Raw genomic sequence first — 16,709 nt, forward strand, 5'->3', positions numbered from 1 at the left:
GGCACCATGACAGGCATGACCCCACAGCTCATTGCCCGAGGATGCCCAGTGAGAAAGGCGGCCCAGCAAGGACTTGGTCAACTAAATGCCTCATTCCCCAGCAATGAAGGCAGTTCCAGGCATGAGGCCCCAACCTTTGGATGACAAGGCAGAAGGACCCACAGATTGGGGGGACCAGTCCCAGACATGAGACTGTGCTCTCCCAGGTCCCAAGAGCACTTACCTGCCTCATCCTCTGCGAAGGAGATGATGTATGGGTAGTAGTTGTTGATGAGGCCCGGGAAGGCGCAGGTCTGGCCCTGGCCCATGCAGATCTCACTGTACTGCCATTGGCCTGTCCTTGGGTTCTCTTGGAGGGACATCAGGCGCCTGCAAAGGATGAGCTGTGGGTCACGCCTGGCATGGTGCTCAGGAGAACCCCACCCACCCACCCTCCATGCATCCACCCAACCCCCTCATCCATTCCCCCATCCTCCCACCCATCCCCCCACCCTCCATTCATTCACTCACCCTTCATCTATCCTCTCACCCATCCATCCCTCCACCCATCTATCCATTCTCCTACCTACCTACTCACCTACCCATCTATCCACCCATCCACTCATCTCATTCATGCAATCAGAACCATACATAATTTTCAGGGTCCGATGCAAAATGAACGTGCAAGCCCGTTGTTTAAAAATTATGAACATACAACTCAAATAGTGAACTTCTAGGTAAACCATGGACTATAGCTAATAGTACTGTACCATTATAAAAATGTTCTTTCATCAACTGTAACAAAAATATGACACTAATGCAAGATGATAACAATAGGGTCGTATATGGGAACTCTGTATTTTATGCATGATTTTCCTGTAAGCCTACAACTTCTTTAATAAAAAAAAATTAAAAACAATTTCAAGACGGTGACAGCAGAACATTAAACTGGGCATGTGGCCCTTCTGCACGCAGGGCCCTGGGTGACTGTGCAGGTTGAGTGCCCAGGAGGCTGGCCCTGTGCGCAGTCTTTCGTGAGCACCTACTGTGTACCAGAGAGACACTGGGGTGAACAAACCAGCTTGCTTCCTGCCCCTCAGCTCAGTGCCTTGCCCCATCCCCAACCGACCAGCAGGAAGCATGGAGTTTGTGGGAGCTGACTTCAGTCCCGGACTCTCAAGGCGGGTGCCAGGAGCTTGCACATTCTCTGGGGCTGTCTCCACTTGGCAGCCAGAGCTGGAGCTTGGATATCTTTGGAACATGCTAATCTTGTCCCTTATTCCCTTCCCCACCCATCAATCACCTCCTGATTCTTCAAGGTCCTGCTTGGATATCCCCACCTCCAGGAAGCCCTCCCTGGCTGCCCCTGCACTGGGCTCCTCCAGCTCTGTGCACAGGCCTCTCCGAGCATGGGGCTCTCTCCCTGACTGTGAGCTGGTGCCCTGGCCCCGGCACGAAGCCTGACCCAGAGAGGAACTCGGGAAACGGTGGTACAATTAGTTGAATATCTGGACAGTCTTGGGAGAAGATGGGGTGGGGGAGGAGAACTGGGGATTGTAGTGGATTGAATGGTGGCCCCCAAAAGACACGGCCATGCCCTAACCCTGGAAACCTGTGACAGTGACCTTATTTGGCAAAAGGGTCTTTGCAGATGTAATTAAGTTAAGGATTTTGAGATTTGATCATCCCGAGTTACCCAGGTGGGCTCAAAATCCCACACAAATGTCCTTATAAGGGGCTCCCAGAGGAGAGAGAGGAGACGGCCACGTGCAGATGGAGACTGGAAAAGGCAAGGGGGGAGTTCTCTGTGGAGCCTTTGGAAGGAGTGCAGCCCTGCGACGGACACCTTCATTTTACACTTCGGGCCCCCAGAACCATGACAGAAGAGATCTCTGTTGTTTAAGCCACCTGGTTTGTGTCTGTTGTTTAAGCCGCCAGGTTTGAGGAGACTCACGCAGGGGTGAAAACAGAAGCTTCACTGAGACCCATTTTACAGATGGGAAAACTGGGTCCCAGAGAGGGACGGCAAGGAAGGCGGCAGAACTGGGGACAGGAACCAGAGTCCAGAGAAGCAGCTCAGAGCTCTCTCAGCTCCAGGCTGCAGACGTGTTGCCTCAAAGGGGTCCTGGGTCCGCACTTGTGGGAGCTGAGACTCCTGACTCCGGTGTCAGGCTTCCTCCAGGCCTCTCGTGAGGAACCCTGTCCAGCTGCCCTCCCGTGGAGAGGCCAGGGCCAGAGCCACCCAGAACCTCCACGTGTGGAACATGTACCCGATTCCAAGGGCCTTCGCTGATTCCACCCTCACAACGCCCTCGGAGGTAGCACTATTATCCATTTTGCAGCCAGGGAAATGAAGCACAGAGATAAAGTCACTGGCCCGAGGTCACCCAGCTAATGAGTGCACCAGGATTTGGACCCGGGCCATCCCACCTGCGCTTCTAAGCACCGTGCCTGCTGCTTGTCATGCCTGGGTGCCACGCTGGCTCCGCCTCGCTGTGCCTCTCGGCGCCTCAGTACTCTCCTCCATACAACGGGAGAAGGCAGTGGTTGTGCGGCTCCCGGAGCTCCCGGAAGAAAGAGCCGGACACGCAGCAGGCTCTGGAGGTACCTTCTCTCCCTCCCCTTCCAACACCTGTTTGGGGTGTGGCTCTCACCCTCCCACACACATTCACTGAGCCCCTCTAGGGTCTCTGTGGTGGAGGCAGCAATGCACAGAGCGTGGGAACCAAGCAGGAAGGCCCCTCAGACCCCAGTGCTCAGACCTCAGCTGGAACCCCAACTTCCCCCTCCCTAGCAGGGTGACCTCGGGCAGGCCACTGCCCTCCTGGCCTCAGTTTCCCAGGCTGTACAAGGGGCATTGATGAATGCACCCCACAGCCCCACCCACAATGAGTGGGGGGTGGGCAGGGCTCAGCGGGTACGGTGACAGGTCCTGACTTCCCCAGGAGCAAGGTGGCGTTCCCCACCCTGCGCCCCAGCCCTTCTGGCCCCATCACAGCCACGGTCAGGCCCAGAGCCACGAGTCTCGGGAGCGAGGGGAAGCCCACGGGCTCTGCCTTCCAACAACTGTCTGGTCTGTGAAGTCCTCGGTGGCCCCTGGTGGTGGCACTTGAGGCAACCAGCCAAGGCTCAGGAAGGACACAAGGACAAAAGGGAGGGAATTGGGGAACTGGTGTGACCCCTGCTCAGCCCGCAGCTGGGGGGCCCTGTCAGAGAGCAGCCCTGGGCCCCCCTTCACACACACCCATTTTCCACAACAGTCCCAGGCAGCAGCCAGGGCTCTCGGGGTGGTGGGTCTGGCACAGGAGCCCGTGGGTGGCATCACATACCCGCTCATGAAATCCCCGAAAATGTACAGGCCGTTGAGGTTGGGGTACTCGCAGCCCCGGTACACGTAGCCCCCGGTGACCGACTTGCCCAGCTTGTGAGGGTAGGCGAAAATCGGCAGCACGTCATCTGCGGAGGGGGGCGAGAAGCTGGGGTGAGCCGGCGGCCATGAGCCCCTGCCCCCTACAAAGTGCCAAAGGGCCGCCCGGAGCCTGGCAGGGCACCCGGGGAGGGCAGGAGGGCGTGAGGTCCCCAGGAGGGTGGGAGACGGGGCCGCGGGTGGGCCCCGAGGTAGGCAGGTGCCTATGGCCGCCAGGCGGACGAGCCCGAGGTGGCCAGCGCGGGCTGTGAGGACGAGTGAGGGGACGCCAGGGGACAGGGGACAGGCACGCGGGGCGAGGAGGAGCCCAGGAACATCGGGAGTGGGGCGGTGGCCCTAAACGCGCGGAGGTCCAGGGGCGGCACGGGCGCAGAGCGCGTGGAGTGGGGGGGTCTTCCCGGGGTGGGGGGGCCTCCCGGGGTGGGAGATTTCCTGGGGTGGGGGGCTTCCCGGGGCGGGGGCCGTCCCGCGCGGTCACCGAGGGAGGCGTTGGCGCACAGCTTGCGGTCGTAGCACTCGAAGCCCTCGCGCGCGCGCCAGCCGTAGTTGCGGCCGCGCTCCACCAGGTCCACCTCCTCGAACTTGTTCTGGCCCACGTCGCCGCAGAAGAGGCGCCCGCGGCCCGCGCCCGTCGCCGGGTCGCCGCGGTCGAAGGAGCAGCGCCACATGTTGCGCACGCCCAGGGCGTAGACCTCGGGGCGCGCGGCGGGGTCGCCCACGAACGGGTTGTCGGGCGGGCTGCGGTAGAGCGGGCCGCGCTCGTTGCGGTTCACGTCGATGCGCAGCACCTTGCCCAGCAGCGTCGACCTGCGGGCCGGGCGGGGGGATTGCGCCGGTGGGGGGGGGGGGCGCCCCAGGCGCACGGGCACCGCGGGGCGAGCTCCGGGCCGTGGAGGCGCCATTGAGTCCTTGCCTGGCTACTGGGTAACCCCATCCATCCATCCATCCTTCATTCATTCATCCTTTATCCGCCTTGTGCAGACATATCCTTATTCACACATGGGTACTCTCAGGATCCCCATTTTACAGACGAGGCAACTGAGCTCACAGAGGTCAAATAACATGCCCAGTTGCCCCACATCTAGGCTGTGTGATCCCAGAGCCTTGAGCTCTTTACCACTGCACTCCGTGGAACTTCCCAGGCCTCAGTTTCCTCAACTGAGCCCTGCCCACTTACTCCAAGCTTCAATATGTAAACGGGCAAAACTCATAGCGGCAAAATAATGTTTTTAAATTTTGTCCAATTATCCACAAATTCTTAATTTCTATTTTCTCAACTTCATCTTTAAACATACCTCAAACATGGGAAAGCTGGGGTGATTCTCACACTGTCACATGTGAAAGCGAAGTCACAAATTGTAAGCCCTTTAATGACTGTAATCAATATCATGCTCGCTGTTTTTACCTTCTGGGCTAAGGAGGGTCTTGCCATTTTGGGTAAAAGATTGGAGGCGGCTACCTTGAGGCTCCTGGATATCCTCGTCTGCACTCACCAGGCTCTGTGTGTGTGCGTGCACGCACGTGTGTGTGTAAGGAGTCGAATGAGGGTGGCCAACTGCTCCAGCCAGGAAGTGGGTCCCAGAGAGCAAGATGCTCTTCGATATCTGGGCATCCTGGTGACCCTCGGGGCAGAAACCCAGTGCTCCTGTGGCCCTGCCCCAATCGGCTAACAGTCCTCACTCCGTCTGGGGAGCCCCCTCTCCTGCCCCCAGCTCCAGCAGGGCTGGCTGACTTCAGAGGGAACCCCATCTTCCCAGAGGCTCACTGATGCCCCTTCTCAGGGACCTGGGATGTGGGGTCGTTGTGCCCTGCCCCTTGACAAACAGGATCCCCTTCCCTCTTCGTGACAAGTCTCCATGTAGAGATCCTTACTTCCCACAACTGATGAGAGGAGGTGACTTGCCTGGGTTCCCCAGCTAGCCCCAGGCTGAGTTGGGACCCAAACCCCAAAACTCTTTCTACTGCCCCATGCTGCTTTCCTGTGTGTGTGTGTGTGGGGGGGTTACCCCCTCCCCAAAAAAAGAGTGTAAGAAGCGCAGGAGTACATAAACCGTTAGGCAGAACTCCCCACCCCTCCACCCCAACACACACATACAACCCACCTCTAGAGAATATTCCAAGAAGCTCCCTGCACCCACAACGAACGTGACTGTTTGCATGGAGCCACCCTTAGCTGACGTGATGGTTTGAGCAAGAACAAAAATTTTCCATAACGTAATAACCTCCCTGCTTAAACTCCAGACCTTGAGCAAACTAATCCCCTGATGTCAGCTCCTCACCTCTCTATCTTAACCACTTACAATTATTCCCCCAAACCCCCTCCCCAAACTATAAAATTGTACTCCCACCTTTGTTTGGGGCTGTCACCATTTTTTAGGCTTCTGCCCACCTGTGCATGCCGCAGAATAAAACTCTCTCCGATCGAGTTTTGGTCTCTTCTCTTCCTGGTCAAAAAACCTAACCAAACCAACCCACCAACCAACAAAAGGCAGAACGTACTTGTTCTGGGCATTTCCAAACTTTCCAAAGGGGTCTCCAGCCATCCCCCCATCTCCGGTAAAGATGTAGAGGTACCCATCGTCCCCAAAGAGCAGCTGGCCGCCATTGTGGTTGGAAGCTGGCTCTTCGATCTCCAGGATTATCCTAAAGAAAGATAAGCCCCTGAAAACTCAGGCTTCTGCACTGAGTACCCCAAACGCAAAACAAGATCATAGCGTTAAAATCTCCTCTCGGATGTTATTATGCATTGAATCATCGGATACACCTTCCAGTCCTAATCCCCAGTAATCAGAGTCTTTGAAGATGGCATTAGTGAAGGTGAGACCAAATGGAATCAGGGTGGGCCGCAATCCAATATGACTAGCGTCCGTACAAGCAGGGGGAATTAGGAGACAGCAGCAGACAGACGGCCAGGGGATGGAGGTAGAGACTGAGTTCTGGGTTTCCAGCCAGCCACCCTCAGAACACTAGACTTCAAAGAAAGCATGACACTGCCACCTCCCCGATTCTGGGCTTCTAACCTCCAAAACTGTAAGGCAATAAATTTCTGTTTTTTAAGACAACCAGCCTGTGGTCTGTGCTACATCAGCCCTGGCAAACTAAGCCAGATGCCACTACATAGCCAACAAGACTTCTCATATCCTTTACAGCAGGTGATTTTCACTAGGACCTGGTAGTTAGGCTGGGCAGGGATAACTCATTCCATTGTGCTAATGAGGATCTGGAGGCTCAGAGAGGTCAAGCACCTTGCTCAAGATCACACAGCTCATTGGCGGCAGAGCTAGGACTAGAATGTAAGTTGTCTAGTTCTGTCTAGTGCTTTTTCTACTGTTCCCTGCTGCTAGCCCCTTCCCTATAATGATTGTGCAAACTTGTCAACCCTGTCTCTGGCACAACCGGTCTCCTCATCATCATAGCTGCCCATGCTGGCCCTCGTGCCGAGCATTTTCCATGCATGATCTCATCTGCTGTCTACGGTAACTGCTAAGGATTGTGGGTTGGATGGTGTGGGTCGTGCTCAGCTCCCCACTCACCTCTTGGGGACCTCTGCTACTGCCATAGCGGGAACCGTCAGCTATCCCTCCCAGACAGCTGGCTTCCTGCTAGGTTTTCCCAATGGAGAGTGGCAGGTGAGAGGAAGGGAGAAGCCACATTTCTCTGGCTCCTGGGGCTGCTTCCAGAAGTGGCGGCGGGGCCAAGGGTTGTGGGCTGTGGGGATGGCGACGGTGGCCAGCAAGGGTGGACTCCTGGGCTTGCACTCAGACATCCTGGTGCTGAGAGCAGCAAACTTGGCAGCACAGAGTCTCCCCACTGTCCCGCCAGCCCAAGTTTCTTGCAGTTACTAATCTTCAGGGAAATTAACCTTCCCCTTTTCCTTCTCCAGCTCACCCGATACCTTTGTAACCAGTTCCCTGTATGAACTTCTGTCCAACTGAAAAGCTTAGGATGGTTTATGTTTTCCTGGGTTGGTCACACTGACATAATTCCTCACTTGAACCCAGCACTTTGGGCCTTCAGAGCCCAGACTGGAGGTCTCTCCATTGTGAGGCTAATTGGTGCACATCAGATGGTGAGAAGGAGAGCCCCCAACCCCAGGTCCTCCTCGGAGAGGCAGCCCAGACTGTCAGCTGTCCGCCTCCACTGAGATCCCAGCCATGGGAAGAGAGGCTGACAGCCGATTCCGGCAGGGAGGGCCCTCTCTTCAGTCCTGCCCTGGTCAGTCACGCTCCTCTCTCCCTACCTGAGCCAAGTTTCAGGCTTGTACATTTGAGGTCCTCAGAGGACCCTAGCTGAACCCCCACTCCAAAATATGCTCAGTCTGTATGTTTTGTGTTCTGCCTTCAGCCTTTATCAGGAATCACTTTTTAAAAGTCAGCGATGAAGCCATATGATATTCCGTCCCTCTATCCCCCCCACTGTGAGGTCCAGGTGATAAGCTTGGTCTCTCTTGGAGAGCTAGTTGTGCAGCCTCTCATAGATTATGAGAATGATGTTTTCTCTTTTTGCTCTGGCTGCCAGGAAGCTCACAGTCAAAATGAATGCAGCAAGACAAAATCCACGTTAGCCCTCACAGCCAGGATATTTGATTCCTTTTTGTACCTGCAAGGCTGAGATTTTAGAGTTTTATAAAATACATGATGTGCTGTTTTTGCCTATTTTCCCTTAGATCTTGTCCTGGCCCACCCCCTGTCTGCTCTGTTTCAGGAGGCCAACCCCTGCAAACTACATTTCCCATGTTCCTCTGCTAGCGGGCCTCCACCAATGTTAAGCCAATGGAGGGCTTTGGCGGGAGAAGTCAGGGTAGTTCCCCCCATCTCTCTCTGCTTCAGGCAGTCCCTACCCAGTCTTGCCATGACCCCAGCTTCTGGGCTCCAGGAACCCCACCTTCTCCTTTTGTCCTTCCCACCGTAGGGGTAGTGGCAGCCTCCTTCAGGAGGCTCATTTCTAACACTTGGGTAAGTAATGCCCACTATTAAATGCCACCTATTGAATTACGCAGTGTGGGGTTTGTTTTCTTTTTGGATGCAAACCCTCTTGCAAACGACTGGGGCATAAAGAATAGCAGAGGGTGGACTCTGGGCCTGAGAGGAGCAGAGACTTGGAGGCAAGAACAATAAGCCCAGCCAGGGCAGGGGCTCGGGTGGGGAGGAGTGGAAGGCGAGCACAGCCAGGCAGGGTGGGGCAGTGGGTCGGCTTTGGTGACAAGCAGACCTGGGTTCCAGCTACGTGCCTGTCACTTCCCTAAGCAACCACCCCCTCAGCTGTGAACCGGGGAGACGAACACCAGCCTTGTGGGGTTTGCTAAGAATCAAAGGAAAGAGCCATATCAAGTGCCTGGAACAGAGTCATCAGTTGAGAAGCATCCAGGGGTTTAGACATGACCCTGGGGGGTCATATATTTTGCCAACAACAGGAGTGATATTCAAAATAGGTAACCACCTGTGCAGCCCCCAGAACACGGATCGGCACGGTCAGACCAGCACAGGCCAGTGTAGACAGGCCGAGTCTCAGCCCCTCCCCACCCCGGCCTGGGGTCCCCCGGGGACGCCACCTCTCAGAGCCGTGGTCCACGGTGTTCACGTCGTCCTCTGAGACCCTGAACTCACTGATGCGGATCCACTCCTCAAAGTCGACCCCCACGGAGTAGTAGACGTAGACCTTGCCGTTGTGCCGGAAGCTGGGGTGGAAGGCGATGCCCAGAAAACCCCGCTCGTCACCCTCCCAGGGCGAAGTCAGCACGGCCCGGCTGATGTTCAGGAAGGGCCTCTCGAGCCGCGAGCGGTCGGGCAGGTAGGCCCACACCAGCCCCACCTGCTCGGCCACGAAGAAGCGGTGGGTGCCGTCCCGGGCGTGGACCATGGCCACGGGGTTGCGCAGCCCATTGGCCACCTCCTCCAGGCACAGCTGCAGGCAGCCCTCGGCGTCGGCCACCACGCGGCCCAGGTTCGAGGTGAGGCGCTCGTTGACCAGCAGGTGCGGGAAGCAGTAGTCCACGTCGTCCAGGGACAGGTAGCGGCAGAACTTGGCGCGGCTGCCCTCCAGCGCCCAGAGCTCACGGTCGGGCGAGAGGTGGCGGAACAGGGCCCGGCACTGCTGCCACATGTCTAGGCAGTAGTCCTCGCAGAGCCCGGGCACCGTCCGCAGTGGCGTGGCCGGGTCCTCCGCGTCGTACAGGTGGGCTGCGTATGGCGAGCACTCCTGCGGAGACAGGGGCGGCTCAGGGGGCTCGGCGGAGGGCACTGCCCAGCTGCGTGGCCTGGAGCAGGTCACCCTGTCCAGCCGCACGCCCCCCCTGGGCTGCGCTTCTCGTCCGGGCATCTCCAGGCCCTTAATTCTTTTCCTCTTGCTTTAATGCTTCTGTTAGAACAAATAACCACAATACTGCTATTGCCACCAATAATAACAGCGGCAGCTACTCCTGAGCACCTGCTGCTGCGGGGAAGGGTATGTGGCACTTTTATCTATGTTTTCTCCTTAAATATCCCCGCCCCCACCCTGCCCCAAATGTGCAGGATTTGCTCTCTCGCTTCATTTGGTTCCCTTCTCAAGGGTCACCTCTGCAGTAGCACAACCCCTGAACACCCTATTTTAAAGCTTTGCTTTAAAAGAAATCAAAACCACTTAACACCACCTGACATTATGGAAAAAAGTAATATTTGCTTATTTATTATCTGCCTTCCTTCAGAAAGTAAATTCTGTGCGGGCAGGAATTTCTGCTTGTGGTTTTCTTTGCTGTATCCCCAGGGCCCAAAAAAATAAGGAAAGAAGAAGGGAATCAAAATAGTACAGTACAAAAAGCAACTAAAGACCAAAAAAGAGGCAGTAATGGAGTAATTGAGGAAAAAAACGCCATACAAGACACACAGAAAACAAAGAGCTAAATGGCAGAAGGAAAACCTTCCTTCTAAAGTGAAAAGACAATTTACAGAATGGGAGAAAATAGTTTCAAAGTATGTATCTGAGAAGAGTTTAATATCCAGAATATATGTATAAGAATTCCCACAACTGAATAACAAAAAGACAAGCAACTCATTTTTAAAATGGGCCAAGGATTTCAATAGACATTTTTCCAGAGAATATATTCAAATGCCCATGAGTATATGAAAAGATGCTCAATATCATGAGCCCTTAGAGAAAAGCAAATCAAAACAGATACCACTTCTTACCCTCTAGGATGGCTATTACTTAAAAAACTGACAATAACAAGTGTTGGCGAGGACGTGGAGAAGTAGGCACCCTCTTACATTGTTGGTGGGAATGTAAAATGGTGCAGCCACTGTGGAAAACAGTTTGGCGGTTCCTCAGAAAATTAACCATAGAATTACCTCATGACCCAGCAATTCTACTCCCAGGTATATACCCCAAAGAATTGAAGGCAGGGACTTGGACAGATATTTGTACACTAACGTTCATCGCAGCATTGTTCACAACTGCCAGAAGGTGGAGGCAACCCAAGTGTCCGTCAACAGAAAGATGGATATAAAACAGGGTCCACCCACACCATGGAATATTATTCAGCCATAAACAAGAGAAGTGCTGGCACATGCTGGGATTTATTGTTAAATGAGTATGGCTTTGGGATGATAAAAATAGTACGGAAATAGATAGTGATAAAAGTTACCCAGTATTGTTAATGTACTAAATGTCAAAGAATTGTTCACTTAAAATGGATAAAATGATTTTAGGTTATGCATTTTTGTTGCAATTAAAAATCAATGAACTACTAAGAAATGATGATGACTATTGTTGAAATAGTAATAACAGGTAATAACAGACCGTGGGAATTCAGGGCAGAGTCCATATTTCCTCCCCCAAGGCAGCTGCAGGAGGGAGCCGAGGGGCTGAGAAGGACGCCCCCAACCCAAAGTCCTCTGGCTGCAAAGTAGAGGCCCGGGGTGAGAGCTGGCTCTGACTAACTCCATCCAATGACTGGCTCCTAACGTCCTGCCCTGGAACCCAGCTCAGAGCTCGCTTCCTCCCCCCGTGGCACCCTCCTTGCACCCCACCCCAGCCCAGTTAAGGCTTCAGCTGCCCGGGCTCTGGAATGGCCTCCCCTGGTCAGAGCCCTTCCCTGAGCTGTTGTACTTATTTCAGTCTGTGTCATGAACACCCGAGGGCAAGGCCTGGTCTGGCTCATCTACAGGACCCCGAGGTCTCAGGGGATGCTCCTCCCGCAGCAGGGGAGATGCTGACAGCTGCACGGCCCCACCCCTCACAGGCAGGGCCAGGCCGGGCTCCAACAGGGGGCCTCTGTGAGGGGCGGGTGGCAGGGGCCCTTTTGGGCTGTGTCCTCAGGCTTCAGGCAAAGGCTCCTAGTAAGCAACTGCAGCTTTTGGTCATACCACAGCCTGTCCTCCTGGCCCCCGCTGCTGCTGCAGTGGGGCTGTGTCCCATGTGACCAGCCGAGGGCCACTGGGTCCTATGTGCTGGGGCGTCTCTGGTGAGTCACTGTCCCATTCCCAGACAGGCATATTAAGCTTTCCATGCTCCACTCGACCAGCGAGAGGGCCAGGCAGCCAGGCCTTGGACCTCCATGTGTTGCCATCTGCTCCCACGGGCCCCTGGAACCTCCCGTGGGAAAGGCATTGGCTATGGGAGGGGTCGGGGACGGCCTGTGTGCCCCCACATCTCATTTAATCTTTGTGAGGCAGGGCCACAGCCACTCCCATTTTATAGAGGAGGGCCTGAGGCTGAAAGAAGCCAGCCGGCCAAGAAGTGGCCAAGCCAGAGCTAAAACCCAGGCCTCAGGACATGCAGTTGTTCTTTCCAGACAATTCAGCAACATTTCATTCAACAAGGGTTTCCTGGGCATCGACTGTGTACCAGGCACTGTCCTCAGCTCCAAATGCAGCAGGGAGGACAGTGAAGAGACTTCTAGAAGCCAACCTCAGAGCACTCCGCTCGTCCAAGCCCAGCCCAGAGGGAGCAAGGAGGACCTCCAGGCAGCCAGACTGGGGATCTCAGCACCCATGCCTCAAGTCTCAGGGTCTGCCGGACCCTCACTCATGGCCTATGAACTCTTACCTACACACAGTTCAAACCTGGTGCTGGGCCAGAGCAATCAGAAGCAGGAAATGACCAGAGGGTACAGCAAAGCGGAGGCAACTGGGCTTCATGGTGGTCGGTCAGGGAGGCGACAGAAAACCCATGGCAAGCAGACGCAGGGTCGCACGTCTCAGCTGCTGGGCTGCTCCACGCAGGGGCAAACCACCCTGCCGCCTTCCTGCTCCAGGTCGTCACTGTGCACTCACTGGCGCTCACCACTCATGAGCCTGAGAACCAAAGGCTGGTGCCCATTACCCAAACTTCAGGAAGAGTGAATCTTTGTACAGTCGGACGTCCTCCTTGCCCACTTCTGCATCTGGCAAACCCCTAATTCATGTCTCAAGACCCAACTCACAAACCTTCTCTTCATCCTCCGTCCTCCTGGGGCCCTAACTCCTGCACCTGGCCTCCCGGGTGCTCCCTCCCCGGTGCTCCCATGGCTTCTGCCCAAATCTCAGACTTGACATTCACCAAAGGGTAAAGTAACAGGTAACACTCTACTTCCGCTGTCACTCGTCCATCCCCAGAGGCAGCCCAGCTGGTCTGCTTGGTGAGGACTGAATCATCTGTGTGCACGTCTGTCCACCCCCCAGACTGTGGGCTGCAGGGAGAGAGGCAGCCTGGCAAAGAGAAGGGCTTTGGAATCCGAGCTCACTGGAGCTTGAGTCTGCCATGTCCCCGTGACCTCAGGCAACTTCCTTAACCTCTCTGTGCCTCACCTGTGAATGGGGATAGGAATTCCAGCCCTGCAGAGTGGTTGGGAAGCATCAATGGAGAAGACACACAAGTTTGTAAAGTAAATGCTCAAAACTGTGAGCTATCGAGACGTACCTCCATGTCCCTTTCCTCCGAGAAGGTGTCCCTGATTTTCCAGAAGTTTGACCTTTCCCCCTGGGCCTCGACGGTGCTCAGTAACCCTTGGGGAGTCTTTTGCACATTCCCACAAGCATCTGAACTGAACCACAGGACTTTGGGGCTGGGCCTGCAATTTGCTGACTGCCTCTGGGCCCAGCACCCAGCCCAGGGCCAGCTGCTAAGAGGCTTCTGGGAAGTGTCTGCCGAATGCATGGACGCAGGGGGCGCATTTTGCATAGATTTCCATCTACCGTGTTTTGATGACTTCAGGTACTTGGAAGGGAAACCTCGGTTACACAGGAAGCTTAGTTAAGTGGAATGGCTCACCCTACCACGGCATGCCAAGTGTCACAGCCGTCTCCTCTCTTCCAGATGACGAGGTATCAGCTGGATGTGGGCAAAGCCCCAGGAAAGAGTCTGAAGGGGCTTAGGGGGACGAGGCCGTCTGGCAGAGGAGCGGCTGGGTGTTGGGGGTGTTGCGGGGGACAGGTGGGGGCAGGCTCTGGAGGAGGCCTGTGGGTGTGGGCCTCTGTTTTCATGGCCCCTCTCCTGCCTGGCATCTGTCCCCTGAGGCAGATGTGAAGGCCTGAATGCCGTCATTGACGGGAACCTGTCAATAAGATGCAGTGGCCACCCCACCCCACCCCAGTGGAAATCAGGAGGCGCTGATTCCAGACGCAGCCTTGGCCCTGGCCCAGGGCAGATCCTCCCCCCAGCGCTCCCCCAGCCCTCCCACGAGGCCCCGGCAGGGACACCGTGATCGGGCTCTGCTGCCCTTTCTAAGCTCGCTCCAGACATGAGGTCACTCCCAGAGACGCCGGGGTGAGCCGCTGGTGGTCATGCCGTGGCTGGGTGCCCAAGGCCAGGCTGGCCTGGGAAGGTTCCGAAGGACAGGGAGGGTCTTCCCTTCTTCCTCCCCTGACCTGTCCACCTTATTTGCCCTGCTGAGCCTGGCACATAGTAAGCACTCAATAAACAAATGAGACAGGAGGCAAGAATCCTATGTGGCCGGGTGGGGGGAGACCAGAGGATAAAGAGGCACCCAGGCCAGTGAGGACGCTGACAGTGGATCCGACCAACTCTACTCCCCTAAGATGCTAGGCAAGGGAGCCCCACGGAAGGCCAGCTGCCCACCTCCTCCGCCCAGCAGTGCATTCCCGAGCTCCCCAGGGACCTGCCTCACGTGCTCCCAGCCCCCGTCCCTTCCCACCCAGGCGCCCCACTCCCAGGGGCAATGAGTGTGGCCCCAGCCCCGACCCCGGGCCCAGCCCCAGCCGCCCCTGCGCTGTGTGACGCCACCTTCCCAGCATGGCCTGTGGGTCCCACTCAGACCCCCTCCCAGGGCTGGGCAGCAGGTAGGGGCTAAGGAAGTACCAGAGACATTCAGCTGAGATCCCACTCTGTGTCGTTAAATCTGCATGGCGACCCTGCTGGGGGTCAGCCTGCCCCACTTTTGGATGATGGAACTAAAGTGCCGGGCACCAAGGTACCAGCCTGGGCCACACAGTCGGGAAGTGCAGAGCCGTGTCCCTCGCTGTTCCCTCCGCGTGCTGCCTGGAGGCAGGGACCCTGCGCTGTGCAGGTGGACCCCCATTCCTCGGGCCTGTCACAGCCCAGGTGCTGGGCTGGGCAGGCTCCTGGGCTCCGGGGCCCCTATTTCTGGGTGCAGCTGGGCAGTATTAACCCACCCACTCTGGCCAGGCTCTCAGGCATCAGCCCCCACGGGCATGTCCACGATCCCTATGGGCCCAGCCCGCCCTCAGAGGGGAGTGTGGGGGAGCGTCCACTGCAGCTGGCGGTGAAGGTCGCAGGGGCCTCTGCCAGGTGGCAGCCACATCCCAGGGGCGGGGGCAGAAGCGAAGGGCCATCGCAGGCCGCGGGCTCATTCCAGGTCTGGGGACCCAGGTCAAGGTCTGGGAGGAGGGAGATGCTCTCGGGGTGCTCCCTCCCAGCGGGTAGGGGCCCTCATCAGGAACAGCGTCCCCCTATTCCGCTTCCCCACCCGCGTGTGGACCGCGCCCTCTGCGGGGCCCCACTGCGCCCCACCTGCCTCCCACCTGGTACCTGGACAAGGAGGTGCTCCCGGTGAGTGGTGCACTGAGCGGAAAGTCTCCATGGGCTCCCGGGGCACAGGAGCCCCTGAACCCTGAGGAGGGACGGCATCATCTGTCCATCCCTCCCGTTCAAGAGGGGAAACTGAGTCCCAGAGAAGGCCCAAGTCGCAAGGCTAATTAATGCATGGCAAAGCCAAGAGGCGACGCGGGCGCACGACCTCCCTGCCGGGGCCACCGGACGCCCTCTCCAGGGGCCCGGGGTGCCCGGCCCCGCTGCCCGCGCTCGGCCCTCGCCCCCCGGGGTCCGCCGGCTCACCTGGCACAGCAGGTCGAGCGCGTAGCCGGCGCAGTCGGCCCACACGGCGGCGTCCACGCGGGCCGCCAGGGCCCCGAAGCGCTGGGCCAGCGCCGCGTCCTGCTCGGGCGCGCAGCAGCCGAAGGCCGAGTACTGCGCGCAGAAACGCAGCGGCTGCGGCGGCCGGAAGGGCGGCCTGAAGTCCAGGCACTGCGGGTGCGCGGCGGCCCGGAGCGCCCGGAGCGCCAGCAGCGCCAGCAGCGCCCCGGCCCCGGCCCCGGCCCCGGCCTGCCGCCCCGCCATGCCGCCGCCGCTCCGCCCCGGCCCGCCCCGAGCGAGAGGCGGAGGCGGACACCCCCGGCCCCGCGCGGGCCCCGGGGAGTCGTCGGCCGCGCCCTGAGCGCCCGCCTCCGCCGCGCGGCACCCCCCCGCCACGGCGCGCACCCCGCGGGACCTGGAGCCTGGGGAGCCGCCGCGCCAGGAGGTCGCTTCTGGTCGGGGACGCCCGGCGGCACTGAAAGAAGAGGGGCGCAGCTCGAACTCGGAACCGGCCCTGCTCCCGCTGTCTCGGCAGCCCCTTCCTGCCCCCGGAGCCTTTCCAAGTGAAATGGAGACCCGGGTGCCGCGCGCGTGTTGCCCGTCTCTGCCTGGGACCCCGGCTTCCTCCCCCGAGGGCCGTTTAGCCCTGGAGGCACAGGGGACAGGGCCAGAGGCCTGGACTCCTGGGTTCCCGTCCCACCTCTGACCCAGACCCGGGGTGAGGGGGCGGCTGGGATGGAGCTAGGGACAGGGAAAGTCTCCTGAGCCGCTTAGAAATGGGGTTGGGGGTAAAGAGGATTTATTGGTGGGATAGGGCAGCCTGGAGCTGGGGCTCCCCGGGGGGGAGTGAAACCCAGGCCAGGGGGAGGGCAGGGAGGCTCCGGGGGCCTCTGGAGTCCAGTCCTTCGCACCCGCCCCAGGCTTCTTTTCTTTCTCACCTCCTGGGCCAGCACATTCCCCTATAGCTGGGCCCTACCAGGCCTCCTCCCTCCTGGGTGGGCACCCAGCTCTCCAC

General features: G+C 57.7%; 1 protein-coding gene across 3 annotated transcripts in view; it reads right to left on the reverse strand.

The window, feature by feature from the left end:
* The window catches only part of HHIPL1 (HHIP like 1), a 30,152-nt gene extending 14,194 nt beyond the window's left edge, over positions 1–15,958 (reverse strand). Inside the window, exons 1-6 of one of the 3 annotated variants that reach the window (XM_037831903.1) lie at positions 15,677–15,958; positions 8,958–9,604; positions 5,906–6,049; positions 3,885–4,213; positions 3,309–3,435; positions 224–369 (exon numbers count right to left, since the gene is read on the reverse strand). In XM_037831903.1, coding sequence (XP_037687831.1) covers positions 224–369; positions 3,309–3,435; positions 3,885–4,213; positions 5,906–6,049; positions 8,958–9,604; positions 15,677–15,958 — 1,675 coding nt within the window. Of the gene's footprint in view, positions 1–223; positions 370–3,308; positions 3,436–3,884; positions 4,214–5,905; positions 6,050–8,957; positions 9,857–15,676 lie in introns of those variants that run through there. The other 2 variants (XM_037831904.1, XM_037831905.1) reach the window with 2 other exon arrangements.
* Between the last annotated feature and the right edge of the window lie 751 nt (positions 15,959–16,709).

The sequence above is a fragment of the Choloepus didactylus genome, chromosome 4 (assembly GCF_015220235.1).
Source record: "Choloepus didactylus isolate mChoDid1 chromosome 4, mChoDid1.pri, whole genome shotgun sequence".
NCBI lineage: Eukaryota > Metazoa > Chordata > Mammalia > Pilosa > Megalonychidae > Choloepus > Choloepus didactylus.